We start from the raw sequence: 17,686 nt of genomic DNA on the forward strand, positions 1-17,686 counted from the left end.
ATTTGGCTCTTGATTAGAGAATCATTGACGTCTCCTTCTAATTTAAATGCCGGTTTTTTTTTTTTTGAGGTGGGCACTAATTTTCCCCGTCTTGAAGCATTTGTTAAATTCTGAGGATTTGAATGTAGGAGTGAAGGCAAGAAGAGAGCCCCACAACTTGAATTTGATTCCACCTCTATATGTGGCCAACTCAATTAGTTTTTTGCCAAATTTGAGGTTCAAATCATGACCTACTTTAAAAACTGAACTGATCCTATAACTTTGGCAAGATTTCGCCATTTGTGGTGATAGCCGGAGGTGGAGGTGGAGGTGGCGGCTGTGGCAGGGCACTGCTCCTCCCATCCATGGCTGATACTTTAAAATGCCAGCGAGGAAGAGCATTAAAATAAAGTAAAAAGAATTAAATGGTTTTCTTAGAAGTAAAAAACGGATATGGTCAAATTCTTTCCCCATGGGATTAAAAAAAAAAAAAGGGCATATTATTGTAGTTGATACCGGTTACCTTGCTTCCGTACAGGATGATGTTTAACAGACGTTAAGTAAAAGGGGTTTGTTTGTTATTTGACTAGACCTCGGGGTTTGTTTGGTAGTTTGGCCAAAGCTCAAGGGAGGTAGGTATATACTTAAATGTCTTATAATGACAGCTGTTATAGTAGTATCTCGTGAGCTTGTACGTTGACTCATCCGTTGACATCACTAGCCAACCATTAAAATTCATCCACCACTATTTCATTAATTTTTCCTCAAAAAAGAAAATAATCAAGCTCTCAACAAATTGTAACAAATTGTAGTTGCTTTAAATTGAAAGAGCAGATTCAAGAATCAGATGGATTTGAAGGAAACACCCTCTCAACATGGATTTTACATGCTGCAGAGTGGAAACTCATACGAGTGCTGGAATGGTTGGCAGTAAATGTAACTGTTTATTTTCTCTTCCGTCTTTTACTAAGCTGCCGACATTCGAGTCCTTTTTTTTAATTATTATTTATAGCAAAGTTTCGAACTTTGTCCTTTATATTTTAATGGTTCCGCGGTTGTCGCATCTGGATGAATTATCTGATAAAGGGTCTTCGTAACTTTTACTACTAACTGTGGTTTTTGATGCCTAGTAGTTCAATTTGGATATCTTGATGTGGTTCTGACTGGATGAGCTTGGATGATTGTTGGATTGTCGGTTTCGGGTTTTGTTTGCAGAAGAAAGATACTATCCCAAAATTTCTGATTTAAATAATGAGTTGGATGCGTGTTGAAGTTCTAGTTCTTGGGGTTGGAGGAAACATTTTTATTGAATCTGGATTCCTGTCAGGTGGGGTTGGACTCGCATCCCTCACAGCTATACTACGTCCAACGGTGGGGTTGGACCAAAATTGGCATCTAGATTCCTGTCAGGTGGAGATTTAGTGGTTTAAAAGCTTAGGAAAATTTAGATTTTCAGATGGTAAATGAAAATCGACATGGGATCACATGCTGCAAGATAGTAGTTAACTTTGCCATGGGGCTCTACACTTCTCCAGTAGATACAGTTTCAAACTTTATGAAAGCTTAATAGGGCTATCTAAATTTGTTCACCAAAATAAATTAAATGTGCTGTTGGATTTCATTTTATAATTGTGGTGATTTCGCTGTATTTTTTATTTCGCATATTAAATTTTAGATCATTATCCTTTCTCTTTGTACCTTAATGCTTTTATCAAAGATAATCCATGTTTTATGCCTCCTTTGCAAGAATTCTTAAGCTTCATCGGTGACATGCAGGAGCGTCCAGATAACTGGCGAGACAATGCGGTGCATGCTCAGCGTGTATTTGCAAGAGTGGCATCTGCAATCTCGAAATTTGAACCTGTTACTGTCTGTGCTGCTGCTGGCCAGGTTGGTAAATCTTTTTAGGAGATGTAACTTATGAATTCGATAGTTTTTGTTGCAATTTGCCCTTAATATAAGCTATTTTTCTTTATAGTGGGCAAATGCACGCAGTCAGATGCCAGAAAACATCAGGGTTGTCGAGATGAGTATGAATGATTCTTGGTTTCGTGATACTGGTCCAACTGTGAGCTTCTTCTTTACCCCTTTAGAGTTGATTGGTCTTGTTTTTGGTATACGATATTTGTAGGCTGCCATTGACCTTGACTTTCATTTGTGAAGTTTGTAGTGAGAAAGAGAGATTCAAGTTCAATAAAACAGCACAAAATTGCAGGGATTGACTGGAATTTCAACAGCTGGGGTGGTAAGATGGCTGGCACTTTCTTTTGGTCTATCTAGGCTGATGAAGTAATTAGTGTTGTAAAGCAGTTATCAATATTTGTATTGATACATAAGGATTACCTGCATAACAGGTTTTCTAAGTTGTCTTACTTTTTTCTGATCAAATTCGGTGTTCCTGCTTAGAGATTATCAACCTTCTGGGCTTCCGACAATAGGTTTTACCATATGGTGAAACTCTCTGTTTTACACAAAATTTCTTCATATCCAGGGATTTGCCTGACTGAGTTTTTAAGAGATCGTGCTTTGCATGTCCTTCTTTAATTGAAGTTCATGCTATACATAATTTATAAACGTCTTGATCTTTAATTGTCTCTGGTCCTATCATATGTCTTTGCTATAACATATATTTCTGTGTCTTAAATGTATAATAGTTTTATTGCTGTTGGCTAATGGAGTTCTTTAACATGGTTGTGTTGTTATTACTAGGTGTTGATGATGGATGTTACAAAGATTGGAGCCTTGACCTTCTTGTAGCAAGGAAGGTTGGTGAAGTTCCTTTGATGTGGCTTCTCTGGTCAATACAGTGTTTCTTTGCTGAATGCATGCATATTTGTCTATTCATTTGGTTTTTTATTTTCCAATCGAAAGATTTTGGAAATCAACAGGCTTCCCAGGTTTCCTCAATCTATAATTCTTGAAGGAGGAAGCATTCATGTAGATGGAGAGGGTAAGATATAGCTTTTTGTATGATTTTGCGGAAATACTCATTTCGGAAAGTCTTTATTTCGATTTGAATAAGGTTGTAATGTCCATAGCATGTATAACTCCATTTCTCCTTCATTTGTCTAATTGGCCTGCAATTTTTGGCTTTTATCCATCAGCATGGATCTGTTTGACTACTATTTGTCAAGAAACGTCTCCAGAGTCCTTCAAGTGTGAAAAATAAACAAGTATAGTTTGCTTCAAGAGATCCTGCCATTTAAGAGAATTGTTGCCTGTCTACCAAACAGTACCATTGAAATGGAGACATCAGCAATTCACTTTGTCTTTGAAGCCTTGGCTGTTGGATATGATGAGCCACCATATCATATTGGAGAAATTTTTTGACAGATTCAATCATTTAAAAGTTGGGTTAGTTTTTGATAAATATAGGTAAACTGTTGTATTACTGCATAGATATGAGTGTCGAATGTTTTCTTGCGACTTATTGCAATCTCAGAACACCATTTAGCTACACAAAAAGGAGGGTCATTCACTTCATCTGTCTGCTCCAAGTCAATTTGAACACGATGGCCTTCCATCAAATCTAGGACTTTATTTTGGATTGGAGTTCAATTAATTAGGAATGTACCCTCAATTGTTTCAGTTGAATGTATGTTGTTAAACTTCCAAAATCACATGATAAATCATTTAGTGTTCACTTGATTTTTCAGGAACTTGCCTAACAACAGAAGAGTGCCTTTTGAACAAAAACAGGAATCCTCAACTAACTAAGGAGCAGATAGAGGATGTACTGAAAGCATATCTTGGAGTGACAAAGATTATCTGGCTGCCTCGTGGATTATATGGTTTGTTTAGCACGCATCCAACATTATCTTCCTTCTGTCTGCTCCATAATTGAACGGTGTTGTCTATGGGGAACTATGGCTTTAATTCATTATGTTGATCCATATTGTTTTATAATGTCTGATTCATGTTCATATACATAATTGCAGACAATTAGGGAGGTGAACCACAGATGTTATCACTACTTAATAACAAATTCTTTATCCTGAAATTTGGATTTTTTTTGTGTCACAACAATTATGTTTTCTTTCTAATTTTGATACCCATCAAGGTTCTCTTTGGGTCTGGAGGATGCTGAAGTGTTCCCCTGTAGCAGATTTGGTTTTGTTTCAGCTAGCATAGATTTGAAACCTGAACTCAAGGGTAGCTTATTAATACTCGTGACAACCCATTCTTAGTAAGAAAGCAGAAGAAAACTGTTTTATGAAGCACTGTAATTCTCAGGAAACAGAGGTTTGGGTACCAGAAAAAGAGCCTGGTATTATGTTATTGCTGAAGTTTCAAAGATTTAATGCCGTTGGTGTGTGACTTTGTTTTCATTTAAGTCAAGTCTCGGACGATTAATGAATTATGGACTATAAGTGGTGGTTAATAGTTTTTCAACACATTCACCCAGTACCCTTTTCTTGATTATGAGTAATAACAATGGGCTGATCTACTTTTCTTGATTACAAGTATCATTGGAGAGAAACGCAATATTGGTGGCGCAGAATTTGGATCTTATAATTGAATAGATTTTCCCAATTCATTTACTATTATTATTATTACTACTACTTATCATAACTCATAAGACAGACTAAAGTCCAAAATTATGATACAATTACCAATTTTGAGTAACTGACTTGCAGAAATTTGAACCGGAATCAAATTCATTGACTAAAATAATGAAAATCGTGTTGCTGGGCTGGGTTGAAGATTTTTGTTTGATGCAGGAGATGAGGACACCAATGGTCACATAGACAACATGTGCTGCTTTGTGAAGCCTGGTGTAGTTTTATTGTCTTGGACAGATTGTGAATCAGATCCTCAATATGAGCGATCTGTCGAAGCCCTCTCCATTCTTACCAGTACTACTGATGCTAGCGGCAGAAAATTACAAGTTATCAAGCTTCATGTGCCTGGGCCTCTCTATATGACCGACAAGGAGGCAGCTGGTGTGGTCCAAGTATGTGTGGTATAGTAATCCTTGTTTATTTTAGAACAGCTCATAATTATTCAATTGAAGACTATAGAAATGTTAGGGGGATTATTTTCTTGGAGTATGTTAACATCTTAATTTCATTTTTGTTGGCTTCAATTAACTTATAATGTATCATGCGGGAAGGAAATTCAAACCAGTTCCATGTTGCTGATAGTTTCAGTAGCTTAACGAGGAACCAGATTCAGAATTTACTTGGTGAAACTGAAGTTAACACCTATATTTTATTCTTTTCACATGACCCTTTTGCCTATTGGCCAACTGTATGGATTACAGGATGGTGACGCTAAGCCTAGACTGCCTGGTACGAGACTTGCTGCTTCTTATGTGAATTTCTACATCGCCAATGGAGCGATTATCACCCCTCAGTTTGGGGACAAAAAATGGGATGATGAAGCTGTTCGGGTCCTGTCTTCGGCTTTTCCAGATTACAAGGTTGGTTAGACTGGCCATCCATACTGGTTGTTACCTGAGTTTTACTATGCATTTCTATGTTTCCAATCGAATTCAACTATTGTCCGTGCTTCAAACATTGAGCCTTGACCACTAATTCAGGTTGTAAGAATTGAAGGTGCAAGAGAAATTGTGTTGGGAGGTGGAAATATACACTGCATTACCCAACAGCAGCCAGCTTGTCCCTAAGCAATCCGTGAAACTGAAGCACAGTTCAGACAGTTCGTACCATTAAGCTGCAAGAAATGCAAGTTCCAGGTTGCTTATGCTTGATGGAGCTACTTAAGCGCAAATTGTTGGTTGTTTTCCATGTATCAAAGGAGAATGAATTTGTGACCTGTTTTTCCAAACTTCATTGGACAATGTTTACTTCATACTCGAAAGATCTTTTCAAATCTTAGGATAAAGGGCTTGACTTTGCTTTGGCAGGATAAATTCTGCTTCACTTTCATGTTTGTTAGGAGGCTAAACTAATTCATATCAGCAAATGAACCGAGTTCTTGAAGTCCCATGTGCTTACAGTTCCCAACGTTTAGAGATCAACATTGTGACAAAATCTTGCAATTGGACGGATGATTTTGATTGTTGCTTTTCTTTTCTTTTTTTTTTAGGGTAAAACATAATTGCCATTCATTCAAATCATAGATTACAGCTTTGATCAATGGAGGAAGTAAATCATTCCACCAGACAGTTTACATTCTAAACCAAGAAAAAATTTTGCTAAAACATAAGCCAGCAAATTTCCCTTTTCTTTTCCATATTGTTACTATTTTAAGTGTAACAGCATAGGACGGTACTTCTTGCGCCAAAAATGGCTACACCTGCACCTGCCGACAAAACTATATTAACCAAAACCATTTTTTTAGCTAGGAACAAAATTGAGTGAGGGATGGATTTTGCATCTAATTATATGCCAAGCCTTCAAAAACAATTTCTCAATCTTTTTTAGCTCAAAGTTCAAGCCTTTAACTACTAATTCTCAGCGACCAGGTTTTTTTGCAAGTTCATTTAGCATTTCGAGACTGCATTAAACATGGCATGAAAGCCAGTGAAGGAAGAAGACAACAGCAGGACGCCTAGGGCTGCAAACGAGAGCAGCTCGAGTCGAGTTCGAGTTCGAGTTGGCTCGAGTCGAAATCGAGCTCCAACTCGAGCTCAAGCTTGCGAGCTCGAGTATATATATATATATATATATATATATATTATTTTTTTTATTTTAAGTATATATATTTTTTATTTTTTATTTTAAGTATATATATTTTTTATTTTTTTAAATTTTAATAGTAAAATTACATATATATCCTTAATATTTTATTATTTATTAAGAAAAAAATATTATTTTATTTATTTTTTAAAAAATAAAATAATTATTTTTTTTTTCGAGCTCGAGTTTGAAATTGTCAGCTCGTCGAGCTCGAATTCGAGTTCGAATTCAATGAAATTATGTCGAGATTCGGCTCGATTAGGTTAAAATTCGACTCGTTTGCAGCCCTAAGGTCGCCATGCAAGGAGCAGTAGACACCAGGGGAACAACAGCTTGATGTGTTCCAGCATTTAATGTTCAACTGCTGGATTTCTATTTTTGCTTGTTCTATTCCTTTTTCCAATGTAAGTTGGGGACTAAAGAAAAGTAGTAGGATTAGTTGAGGCTTGAGTTTAACTCGAGTAAAATTAGGCCACTAGTCTAAAACTTGCCCTTAAATGCCTCGAATATCTAGATGGCCATTGATGAAGTTGCTTTCCTAACCCCCCCCCCCCCCCCCCCGCCCAAAAACCACAAAAAAAAAAAGGCTCATTTGTCATTAGAAATTTTCCTTTGGAGGTCTAATATTGTTTTCACAAATTTCCCCCAGTACCACCGAAAAGTTTTCTTGTGCTAGTTACCAATCAATTTTCAGGCAATTTTCTCCTCCCACGTTCTTAAACCACTGGCCTAAAATATTGCTTGGAACTTAACCATTGGACAAGTGACAGTACCTCATAATAAAAAATAAACAAAAACATAAGAAAAAAAAAGTTGAAAAAAAAAGAAAGTAATATCCCCAACCCACAAAATGGAAAAAAAAAAAAAGAAAACTAAACAAACTACTAAAAATATTTAGTATCAACAAAAGGAAAAAAAAAGGTAAAAATGAAAAGGGCAAAGTACTGAAGTAGTCATTAAAAATGTTACATTAACTTCTGACTTATTACAAGCTCATAAGACTGCATTGAGATTTCAGAGAGAGAAAGACTAGTGCCTCCCATTAAGGAACCAGAATTAATTAGAGATCTGAGGAGGAGAGGAGGAGGAGCCTTCTGCAATTCCCTCGTACAAGGGGAAGCCGGAAACAGAGAGAGAGAGAGAGATGGGATGCTCTTTTTCTGGTCTGAATGCCCTCTACGACGCCGTTAATGGTGGGGGAGATGTTTGGATCAATGAAAACCGGTTCAGGGTCATCAGGCAGCTAGGTGAAGGTGGCTTTGCTTATGTATATCTTGTCAAAGAAATCCCTTCTTCTGACCCCTCCTCCAATGCTGGCCTCTCCAAAAAGTTCAAGAATTCTTCTCATTTATCTGGTATTAAGTGATTTCTTCCACTTGATTTTGGTTGAATTTTTTGAGATTGATTGTAAAGTTGGGATCTTTATATTTTTTCCCCATGTGGGTCATTTTTTGTTTTTAAGTTTCCTTTTTAGTTTCTTGCGTTTGATCTGAAAATTGGTTTATGCTTCCATTGGTGCAAAATGGGATTCTTTGATCGGTTTGGTTTGAATTTTGGATTTTACCCTTTTGGCTCTGGTATGACGGCCTTACAAGTGAGAGAATTTAGAAAAAGAAATGATTTTGATTGAATATTTTGATACAACTGTGGTGGGGAATTCAAGCATGGCACCTCTCGTCAAGTTCAATGTCCTTGGTTACTCAGCGCAGAGATTGCTGGATAATTTGCTCTCCTTTTATCAATTTTGAATCTTTGATCTGATGGTTGCTGTTTATCTGGTTACTTGGTGATGGAATGGTATATTCCATTGACTTGTCTGATCCTGCGACCTTTTCTATTTCTTTATTTAATTGATGACGTCTGAGCTAATAAAAAAAGCTCACATTTTTACTGGCGGCATTGGACATGTAGTAGTTGTGTCTAGTTTTCATTCTCAGGTTCTTGAGTTGATAGTTATAAGGGACCTGTGCAGTTGGCATGGATTCAGTTCTGAATTTCCCGGTGGATTGATTTGTTTAGCTGGTTTTCTCTATCATTTGTTATTGCACTATGCGAGTAGATGTTGTAGCATACCATCATCAATTATAACTGAGCATCTGTTCTCACTTTCCAATGGAAAAGATAACTCTATCAAAAATCAGATTCATCAATCTCTATAAACTTTCAATACTAATTAGATTCCAGTAAGAATGCTTGATCCTTCTCATAATTTTTGAATTCAATAGCTCCACAATTTTTTTTTTAATTCAATAACATGGTTGTTCTAATATTTCTATGGAGTTTGGTTATGATGGGAAATTGATACTTGTGTACTCTAGCCTTGGCATTTTTATGTTTCTGATCTGAGCTATTAGCAATTTAGGGCTGGCCCTGTATGAAAAGAAAGAAATATAGCTATAGAAACCATTCTAATTGTTACTCTGTCATGTTAACTTTGTATGTGTAGAGGATGGAACTTATGCAATGAAGAAAGTTCTCATTCAGAATACTGAACAGCTGGAGTTGGTGAGAGAGGAGATCCGAGTTTCATCCCTGTTCAGCCATCCCAATCTGCTTCCTCTCCTTGATCATGCTATCATTGCAATCAAGGTAATATCTTGTAAAACTTGGTTGTTATCTCCATGTCTAACTTTTATTGATGTTAATTCCTTGTGAAGTAAGATTATTTGTCCACGAAGTAGGATGAGGTGTTCCCTTTAAGGAAAACAATTTTGAAAGTCATTCATAGCATTGGTTTATGAATAGATGTTCAAAGTCAAGGCGGTCAAGATATTGTCTCTAAGTCTTTTCGTCATAAATCTTCTGGCGTTGTATATGTGCATAGCATCACCCTCAATTGAATGAAGGAAGCTGTGCTCACTACTGGCAGTTTGAGAGAGAGTTTAAATTGTGTGGTGGTAATTTTCATGGAATAAGCAGTATAGAAGTGACAAGCCATGAATAACAGGTGCAGACTGTTTATCTCATGATTTTCATTCATTTTCATATGCGATTAAGCCTTCTATGGTTTTGGTCTTATTTTCCCTTTATTTGTTGCTTTCCTTTCAATGAATTTTATACCTTAATTGCTGCATTGTTAGATATACTACACCATTCTGCCCATTCACCACCAGTCTTTGCAGATTTTTATTTGATACACTAGATGTTTTTATTTTCACTGACTCGTATATTTTTGACACTAAATTCTGTATGGTAGGCCCCCACACAAGATCAGTCTTGGAAGCATGAAGCTTATTTGTTGTTTCCAGTCCATTTGGATGGGACTTTGATGGACAACTCCAAGACTATGAAGGCTAAGAAGGAGTTCTTCTCTACCTCAGATGTTCTTCAAATCTTCCATCAGGTGAGTGAAAATGAAAAATGTGCAAAAGATTGCATATCTTGTTCATTAGTTTGTTGTCCATTAGCATGTACTGCACTGAAATTTTCTGAAAAAATGTTTCTTTAGTAATAACATAGTCTTGCATACCTGGGTTCATTATTCTGTTTAGTATGTCTTGGTCTTTCCAAAACTTGAAAAGGATTAAAGGATGTAGGAAGATCAATTTTGTTTTGGATATATTTATTTTTCATTCTAGCACCTGAATTGAGAATTCAGTGCTTTTACTAAGACTGAATTTATCTGCAATAAGTGCTTTTCTGAAAAGATAGTTGTTCTGCAGCTTTGTGCAGGATTGAAGCATATGCACAATTTTGAACCTCCATATGCACATAATGATGTTAAAGCTGGCAATGTACTTCTGACACATAGAAAAGGGCAAGCACCTCTTGCAATCCTGATGGATTTTGGAAGTGCTCGTCCTGCCAGGAAGCAGATTCGATCTCGTTCTGAGGCCCTTCAATTACAGGTCCTTGGAATATTTTTCTTTGTTTATAATCATATGTTGTTCATTGAATCACTCTATATTTGTTACTCAAGCAAACTTTCCCAACTGATGCTAGTACTTTGACATTGCCTGTGTTTATGATCTATTCAAATGTGCAGTTTTCAGCAAAGTTTGTTGTATCTCCTACTTATTTTAGTTAGTTTCTGTTGTTGGTTGTGCAGGAATGGGCATCTGAGCACTGTTCAGCCCCTTACCGTGCTCCTGAATTGTGGGATTGTCCCAGCCATGCAGATATAGATGAAAGAACTGATATCTGGTCACTGGGATGCACTTTATATGCAATAATGTGAGGCTTCTAACTATTTTTCTTTTGGATTGTGATTAATATACAATTTATGAAATAGAATTCTTGTTCAATTGAAATAGTTTCTAATGCTGATGGAGCAGATTCTTGGGTATATAAAACAGTCTCCTTCACATCCAGTGATCATACTTGATGCCTTTCTTTTTCCTTGAAGTTGAATGCTTTTAATTTTTGCAAAGTTTTCTATGTTGCCACTTGCTTTTTCTGCCTAGCCACCTCGCAATTAATTGTGATGAAAGGGGCTTTGATTGATAAATCAAATTACATTTATTGTTGTATCTGGTGTTTCATTTTTAACTCTAAACATAGATATTGTTGCATGTTATCGTCACTTTTATGCTTGTAAACAGCTAAAAAATGATAACGTCGAACTTGTATCTGTCAGTGAGTAGGCGTCGATGTCAAACTCATTGTCAACAAATAAAGTCATTAACCTATTACTAGTATGGATTACATGGATGAGATATTTGGAGACCTTTTCCCATGATGGTCATTAAATTTCTTCATTCTTGGCTGCTTCTCCAGGTATGGCGTATCTCCATTTGAGTATGCACTTGGAGAATCTGGTGGGAGTTTACAGTTGGCTATTGTAAATGCACAAATAAAGTGGCCAGCTGGGCCTAATCCTCCGTATCCTGAAGCCCTTCACCAATTCGTGACATGGATGCTTCAGCCACAACCTACAGTACGGCCACGAATCGATGATATCATCATTCATGTTGATAAGTTGATCGCAAAGTTCTCTAAGTGAAGAAATGGGAACTAGAAAAATGTTGGTTTAATTATACAGGTGCTTTATCTATCTTGTTATATTTTGGCATGTGGGTAATGAAAGTTAGTTCTTATCAATCTTTCACTATTATGGTTAGTTTGTGATAAGAAGATTTAGCAAGTTCTCAGTTCTCATTTCACATTTAGGAGAGCTCTTGGCAATTTTTTTGTTTTTTATCTCCATCTTGTCGTTGGTGTAATAGGAATTGAATACATCAGTCAAGTTTGATGCCGTAATGATACCAAAATTTTACTCAAAAATTTTCCCCCTCTTCTCTCTGTGAACGTGCTTATGGGCATAGCTATGACTATTATGTAATTACTTTCTTTTGGTGCATTAGAAACAATGTTACATCCATTCAACAGTATAATGATGCTCGTGATTGAGCCTAGGACATTGATCTATTCAAAAGCCTTCTTCTTTGCATTTGCATTTGACCAAATGACAACAGCACAATATTGCCTCACATATATTCTTCTGAAGTATCTGCAGGCAGAGAGGAAGGTAAGAATGATTTTTGACTTAGTGATGCAACTAAAGAATTGTTAACTGGAATTGCTAACAAAAGCAATACCTTTCCTCAAGTGGATATCATGCCTGCGCCTGGTCAGTGAATCATCATTAGTCTTGATGTTCCTCCTCCCCTTCAGAATCTACAGATGAAACACACAGGAGATAAAACTTCCAGTTCCAATCTAGAAACTTGAGTTAAAAATTCTATTTGATCCATCATTGACTCTCTAACTTGTACGTCTGCACTTACCAGATCTCACATCGTCACTAACTTGCCCTTTTGATTTGATTTGTTCTACGGCCATCTTGAGCGCTAGTTTACCCCAGTACCAGTGCAGAGCAAGCAAGCAGAAAAGCAGAGAGTTGAAGAAGTAGTAAAGGACAGTTCCCTCAGTGTTGTTAATACCGTCCAAGATGTAAAGTATTTCATAGCTGTGCTTAAACAGCAACAAACACAACTCGTTTTTAGACGGAAAGAAATACGTACTTTAGTAGGATAAACCATCATGCAGAACCGGAACTCACCTGGTGCTCCTCAGGACCCAGAAGGGAAAAAGAATAAGCCGGAAAATTAGCCAAGAAAGTGCGAAAATGGGGAACAAAGTGTTAGCAAGCCGATCATAACCACTATATTTGGACATCTTGGCAGTTTCAAGAAATACATCACTTGCTTCATGGAGTGCCAAAACAACTGATCCAACGCGACCAAACCTGCAACAGAAACAGAATGAGCACTCTGAACATAGCTTAGGATCAAGACGAGTAATCTAAGACTAACAGTGAATTTTCTTCGCACTTTTTAAAGTGCAGGAACTGAAAATGTTGGTTAATATCTTGTAATGGAGTTTCTGCTAAGAACAAGAGGTGTTTAAGCACCGAGTCCTGATGCAGCCAGACTCTGACGACTCTGAATATCTAATGCATGAGATTTTAGAAACCATGCAAGTGCCTAATAAATGTGCCTGGATATGCTGCACATTTACATTTTCATAGTTCGGTGTTTAGACATATGATCCATGTTGCTTGAGCATTTGCGATTGCAGCTCAAGAAATGGCAACCAGCCAGTTAGAAGAATACAGTCTGAAAGCACCATATGACCTCGCAATAATTTTGGGCTACTAAGTTCCATACCTGAATATATAGGACACTGCAATCAATAGTACTGATGCTACATGATGAATCATTGACGCCCAAAAATCAGAGCGTTTCGTATCCCAGAAGAGCAAGGCAACTATGGCATAAATGTAAAAACCTCCAGAGTACATGTACAGAAGCTTCAGCTTAAACCTGGTCAGCATTAATAAAATCAAATATACTGTACATAACTGCAAATTCAAGAGTTACAAGCTTTAAATCCAGCATATTATGAATCAAAGAAGCTTACTTCATTTTCTGATCTGGCCAGACCTGATCTCCAGGACCTATCCAGAAATATCTGGTGTTGCTAAACCAGGGCTCATTATAAGTAACAAGAATTGCCAGAAACTCTGCAGATATACCATAAAATGTTTTCCAGGCACACTCTTTGAACTTTGTAATTTTCTTTCTCCTCAAACTTGTCTTCAACTTAGCATGATCCTTTCCGAAGATTAGGCGCGTTGCTAATTTCTGCATAAAGCAAACAATTTGAATAAACAAGAATGTAAAAATTATTGTGTGCAGTGTTCCCAGCTCAGGAAAAATTCAAACGAAATAGGAAATGGAGAAAATAAATCTAAAAAGTATACCTCAAAGATAAATCTATCAAGAATTAAGCGAAGTAACAGGAAGGAAACAGTGAAAAAGGGAAGGGCAATAAGATCTTGGTATTGTGGATAGGACTCCTCATCCCAACCAATGTGAACACCTTTTCCAGAGAAGAATCCCATCTAAAATACAAAGTATGCTCCGAGAGAATTTCTTCAACGCGAGTGTTTTCAAGAATGGTAATGATGAATTAATGGGCTTATAAGAGGCTAGATTTCCTTTCTTCAGACTGGGAAAAATCAAACTTGGCGGGCTGACTTTGCACAGTGTATCAGACAGAATATGTATAGGCAATCAGTTTATGAGTTTGAAAAAGTGATTGTAAGTTACTATCTGACTTTATGTTCAAGTTTTGTAGCTTGGAAAATTTTCTAGAAGATCAATCTTAATTTTCTGATCCAGCCTCCTCAAGTGCCTGATTAAGTTATGAATAGTTAAAGAGGATGATCATTCTGGGTTCAAGACTGAAGCAAGACATAGTCGATTAAGAACGATTAATGCTAGCTTTAACAATTAGTAATGCATTAGCATATTGATGCTGAATGAGTAAAATCATTTGTCTCCTGTATGGGGTGGATGTCAAAGTACTTCGAATAGCAAAATTGAAAAGAAAAATGAATCTAACCATGAAATTCTAGAAAAAGGTGATTGTAAATTTCGGGGAAGAAGACTCGATGAAGTTCAGAATTCAAAGCTGTCACTTCCTCTGTTAAGTTTGGTCGTGCACTTGGGGATTTAAAAAGTGGACTGGTCTACTAGGAATCTTCTTACCCCAAACAAAAATAAAGGGCTAATTAGAAAAGCCAAAAAGGAAGGACAATTCCTCTTTTCACTTGTTAGCATGAATTGACACCACACGGCCAACGGCCTTCGCTAGTCAAATCAAGCATTCCCCTCTTGTTTTCTTAGTGATTGGATAGATGATTGATTATTTGGATGGCTTGGCCATTTGTTTAGGTAGATGAAATCTTGGAACGTAATGGGAAACATTCATGATTCAATAATCAATTAATCACAGATCATTGACTAGCGCTAATAACTTCATCAAAAATATACACTAATTAATATAGAATAAGACAATTCTTACCAATTTGATTAACATTAGCCTCCATCAGTTTTACATATATACGACTAACTCCTAATCCTAGGCACTTTACTCGAAAATACGCAGAGACCCCAAAATTGTTCAACAACTATTTTCTTGAGTAAATTAAAATTAGGTGGCATGCATTTATACCGGTGAGTGAGTAGTATATATACTATCAGTGTATATAAGATAAACATATTTTTTATTTTCAATTAGAACGCAGAACGTGTTAAATGTTTATGTTGGCAAAAATTTTTAAATATATTCTACATTTGCCGGTAGATATTGCTCAAACAAAAACTCAAATGAATTTAGTCTTCCTCTTCTCTCTTCGAGCTGCACATATAAGTGATGTAAAAGTTGGTCAAATTGTAGCTTAAACAAATGAAACATTTGTTAGTTCACCAACAACTATGGATGGTAAGTGGAGTTTAAACTTTCATTTCCAACCTTTTATGGTCCTTATCCATTAGGCAGAGAATGCTATTTTCACACGGCAGTATATTGGTATTGCTGGACTGCCAGAGCCTTCTAGCCTCTTCAACACACGAATGACAACAAACAACGGAACAAGATATACAATAATGTTACTCATGGAGTCAAAAGATACGGCCACTTTCGAGAGTGATAATTCAACTGTTGCATCTAAATTGACAACTTTTGGAATGTCAATTTGACCCAAGATTTATCAATGCTTCATTTCCCATTTAGAACCAGACTTGTTCTAGGCATATTTCAATGTTTTCAATGCTGTATATATAAACAACAACTTAGAATCCTAGTGCTTCAACCAAGAAAGAGGAAGAAAATTGGTTTGGTTCTACAAATATCGATCCTAGACTGCTATCCTTGTAGAGGGTTCATGGAAGGGTGGAGTATAAGTGCATCTTATTTTGCTTTTGGTGGGCTGATTTTCTTCAATTTTATGGTGTTTTCTTTGATGATTGTATGCTGCTCTAGACGATTTCTGTCGAGTAATTTGTCGAACGATGATAATCGTCAAGCAGAAGAGAAGCCTCAGGAGCAATTGCCGGTGAGTAATGCAGATGAGGCTCGTGCTGAGCAGATTGTTGTGATCATGGCTGGAGACCAGACCCCGAGTTTCATTGCAATGCCAGCACCTTCACCACGTCCAGGTTCTCCAGAAGAACAAGTATGACTTTTTCTGAGCAGGGAATTCAGATTTTTTGTGTATAGAACCTGGAATTGTTCAAATGTTTAGGCTGCTCGGGAAGAAGAAGGAAGAAGCTGCCTAATTCCAGTTGCTTATTATTCCATTATACATCATTTGGCCTCATCTTCATCAGACAAAATCAATAACAAAAGCCATCTGAACTTCACTTGAGAGGCCTAGAATTTATGTTCACCTGGACCACGGTCCTTTATGATTTGTTTGGTCTTTGAATAGAAGCTTTGATTCGTTCAAGTGTTATAAATATATAGTGATTTTTTGTTTCTTTATTTATTTATTTTTTTTGTTGATGGAATTGTAAATGATTTTGAGATGGAAATGACTCGAAAAGTAAACTAGACTTTGGACGGATCATCAATTTGTGTAGTAGATGAATGTTAATGTTCCATCTTTAGCTAAACAGCAAATGACCTGAGTCCTTTCTCGACCGTTTTGCTAACGACAAAATAGTCCTTTAACTTTATTTTTAGTCAATTTAATTCTTCGACTACAAATTTATGGCCTTTTTTTTTTTTTTCTAAAGGACAAATCTAGAGTTGAAATATTCTTATGGTTAGGGGAGAAATGAGTTGGGTAGTTCGAGGAAGGGAGTATGATTAAAGGTCTCGAGTTCTACTTCTCCCATTTAAACAAATATATATATATATATATATATCTCTCTCTCTCTTATGGTTTCTTTCCTTTGGGTTCAAGTTGGGAGAGGGGGGTGGTAGGGGACGTGATAATTATAAATCCCATCATTAATTGTATTAAAACCTTTTGGATTAATACACTTACAGTATGTACACTATTATCATTAAATATATGATAATTAATCTGAATTTGAATTTAAAATTCAAATCTTACATATGTGTTATATATCTAATAGTGTATACACTATCAATCAGTGTATATATGATTAACTCAATGTTTTTTTTTTACTCTAATGATATTGCAGTAGTAGAGCAGTTCATACTTCATAGGCCTTAGATCTAAGGATAAGGGGAAAAAAATTGTAGAGTGAAGGGACAATTTAAAAGGGGAAAAAAAACACACAGCACACACACAAAGTGAGCACCATCTCAACTTCACTTGCGAGTTGCTAGGCCCAGAATTTCTGTGCAATGATCCACCCACGCCCTGGTCCGAGGTCTTGTATGTTTGCTTGGTCCGACCGTCTTAGAGGAGGACTGGAGCGTGGTAACAGGCCCAACTTTCTTCCTTGAACCCTTTGACCAAATGGGTTCTATATTTTCAGTTGATGAAATGAATGCAGTTGTACGAGGCGTTTGTCTCTCAAGTCTCTTCTTTTTTCTCTCTTTTTTTTAAAGATTTAAAATTTCTCTTGAATCCAAAAAAGATAAAAATAAAAAAAAAGAACAAGAAGAAATTAAGAATTTCATTAGTTAGTTATCCCCAATTTATTCTGGCCAATGACCTTTCACTCTTAGGAATACAAAATTTATTCCCTCCAAAATTTTAGGTCGTTAATAAATTGCAATTTGCAAAGAGCAAAGCAAATCCAATCATAAAGACCAGGGGAGAAGCCTGCGCAATACGCAGGAGTGAGTACTTGTATTAT

The 17,686-nt window shown here is 36.5% G+C and overlaps 3 protein-coding genes across 3 annotated transcripts; 2 read left to right on the plus strand and 1 right to left on the minus strand.

Annotated features, from left to right (window-relative positions):
• Positions 1–1,755: 1,755 nt before the first annotated feature.
• LOC113767789 (agmatine deiminase) lies at positions 1,756–5,975 on the plus strand. The gene is made up of 9 exons (XM_027311985.1): positions 1,756–1,869; positions 1,958–2,047; positions 2,143–2,224; positions 2,689–2,744; positions 2,851–2,929; positions 3,636–3,770; positions 4,701–4,942; positions 5,243–5,401; positions 5,522–5,975. Exons 2-9 carry the CDS (start codon positions 1,979–1,981, stop codon positions 5,606–5,608), a joined length of 909 nt encoding a protein of 302 aa, XP_027167786.1. The 5' UTR covers positions 1,756–1,869; positions 1,958–1,978; the 3' UTR covers positions 5,609–5,975.
• Positions 5,976–7,621: 1,646 nt separating this feature from the next.
• Positions 7,622–11,853, plus strand: LOC113768085 (serine/threonine-protein kinase 16). The gene is made up of 6 exons (XM_027312320.1): positions 7,622–7,978; positions 9,070–9,212; positions 9,820–9,966; positions 10,286–10,471; positions 10,672–10,796; positions 11,340–11,853. Exons 1-6 carry the CDS (start codon positions 7,768–7,770, stop codon positions 11,563–11,565), a joined length of 1,038 nt encoding a protein of 345 aa, XP_027168121.1. The 5' UTR covers positions 7,622–7,767; the 3' UTR covers positions 11,566–11,853.
• A 37-nt stretch (positions 11,854–11,890) lies between these two features.
• LOC113768086 (ASC1-like protein 1) lies at positions 11,891–14,202 on the minus strand. Its single transcript, XM_027312321.1, has 7 exons — positions 13,828–14,202; positions 13,485–13,708; positions 13,232–13,387; positions 12,625–12,810; positions 12,350–12,531; positions 12,161–12,239; positions 11,891–12,072 (listed from the first exon to the last, which is right to left on the minus strand). Exons 1-6 carry the CDS (start codon positions 13,966–13,968, stop codon positions 12,208–12,210), a joined length of 921 nt encoding a protein of 306 aa, XP_027168122.1. The 5' UTR covers positions 13,969–14,202; the 3' UTR covers positions 11,891–12,072; positions 12,161–12,207.
• Between the last annotated feature and the right edge of the window lie 3,484 nt (positions 14,203–17,686).

Source organism: Coffea eugenioides, chromosome 4 (genome assembly GCF_003713205.1).
Source record: "Coffea eugenioides isolate CCC68of chromosome 4, Ceug_1.0, whole genome shotgun sequence".
In the NCBI taxonomy this organism is placed as follows: domain Eukaryota; kingdom Viridiplantae; phylum Streptophyta; class Magnoliopsida; order Gentianales; family Rubiaceae; genus Coffea; species Coffea eugenioides.

What these genes read in the sequence shown, in the direction of transcription:
- LOC113767789 (XM_027311985.1), top strand. Translation starts at nt 1,979, where the DNA reads ATGCCAGAAAACATCAGGGTTGTCGAGATGAGTATGAATGATTCTTGG. An exon ending in GAATTTCAACAGCTGGGGTG is followed by an intron (nt 2,225 to 2,688) that starts GTAAGATGGCTG and finishes TGTTATTACTAG; the next exon opens with GTGTTGATGATGGATGTTAC. An exon ending in ACCTTCTTGTAGCAAGGAAG is followed by an intron (nt 2,745 to 2,850) that starts GTTGGTGAAGTT and finishes TCCAATCGAAAG; the next exon opens with ATTTTGGAAATCAACAGGCT.
- LOC113768085 (XM_027312320.1), top strand. Translation starts at nt 7,768, where the DNA reads ATGGGATGCTCTTTTTCTGGTCTGAATGCCCTCTACGACGCCGTTAAT. An exon ending in GAATTCTTCTCATTTATCTG is followed by an intron (nt 7,979 to 9,069) that starts GTATTAAGTGAT and finishes TTGTATGTGTAG; the next exon opens with AGGATGGAACTTATGCAATG. An exon ending in ATGCTATCATTGCAATCAAG is followed by an intron (nt 9,213 to 9,819) that starts GTAATATCTTGT and finishes TCTGTATGGTAG; the next exon opens with GCCCCCACACAAGATCAGTC.
- LOC113768086 (XM_027312321.1), bottom strand. Translation starts at nt 13,968, where the DNA reads ATGGGATTCTTCTCTGGAAAAGGTGTTCACATTGGTTGGGATGAGGAG. An exon ending in TTGATAGATTTATCTTTGAG is followed by an intron (nt 13,709 to 13,827) that starts GTATACTTTTTA and finishes TGCTTTATGCAG; the next exon opens with AAATTAGCAACGCGCCTAAT. An exon ending in TAGTGACGATGTGAGATCTG is followed by an intron (nt 12,240 to 12,349) that starts GTAAGTGCAGAC and finishes TTTCATCTGTAG; the next exon opens with ATTCTGAAGGGGAGGAGGAA.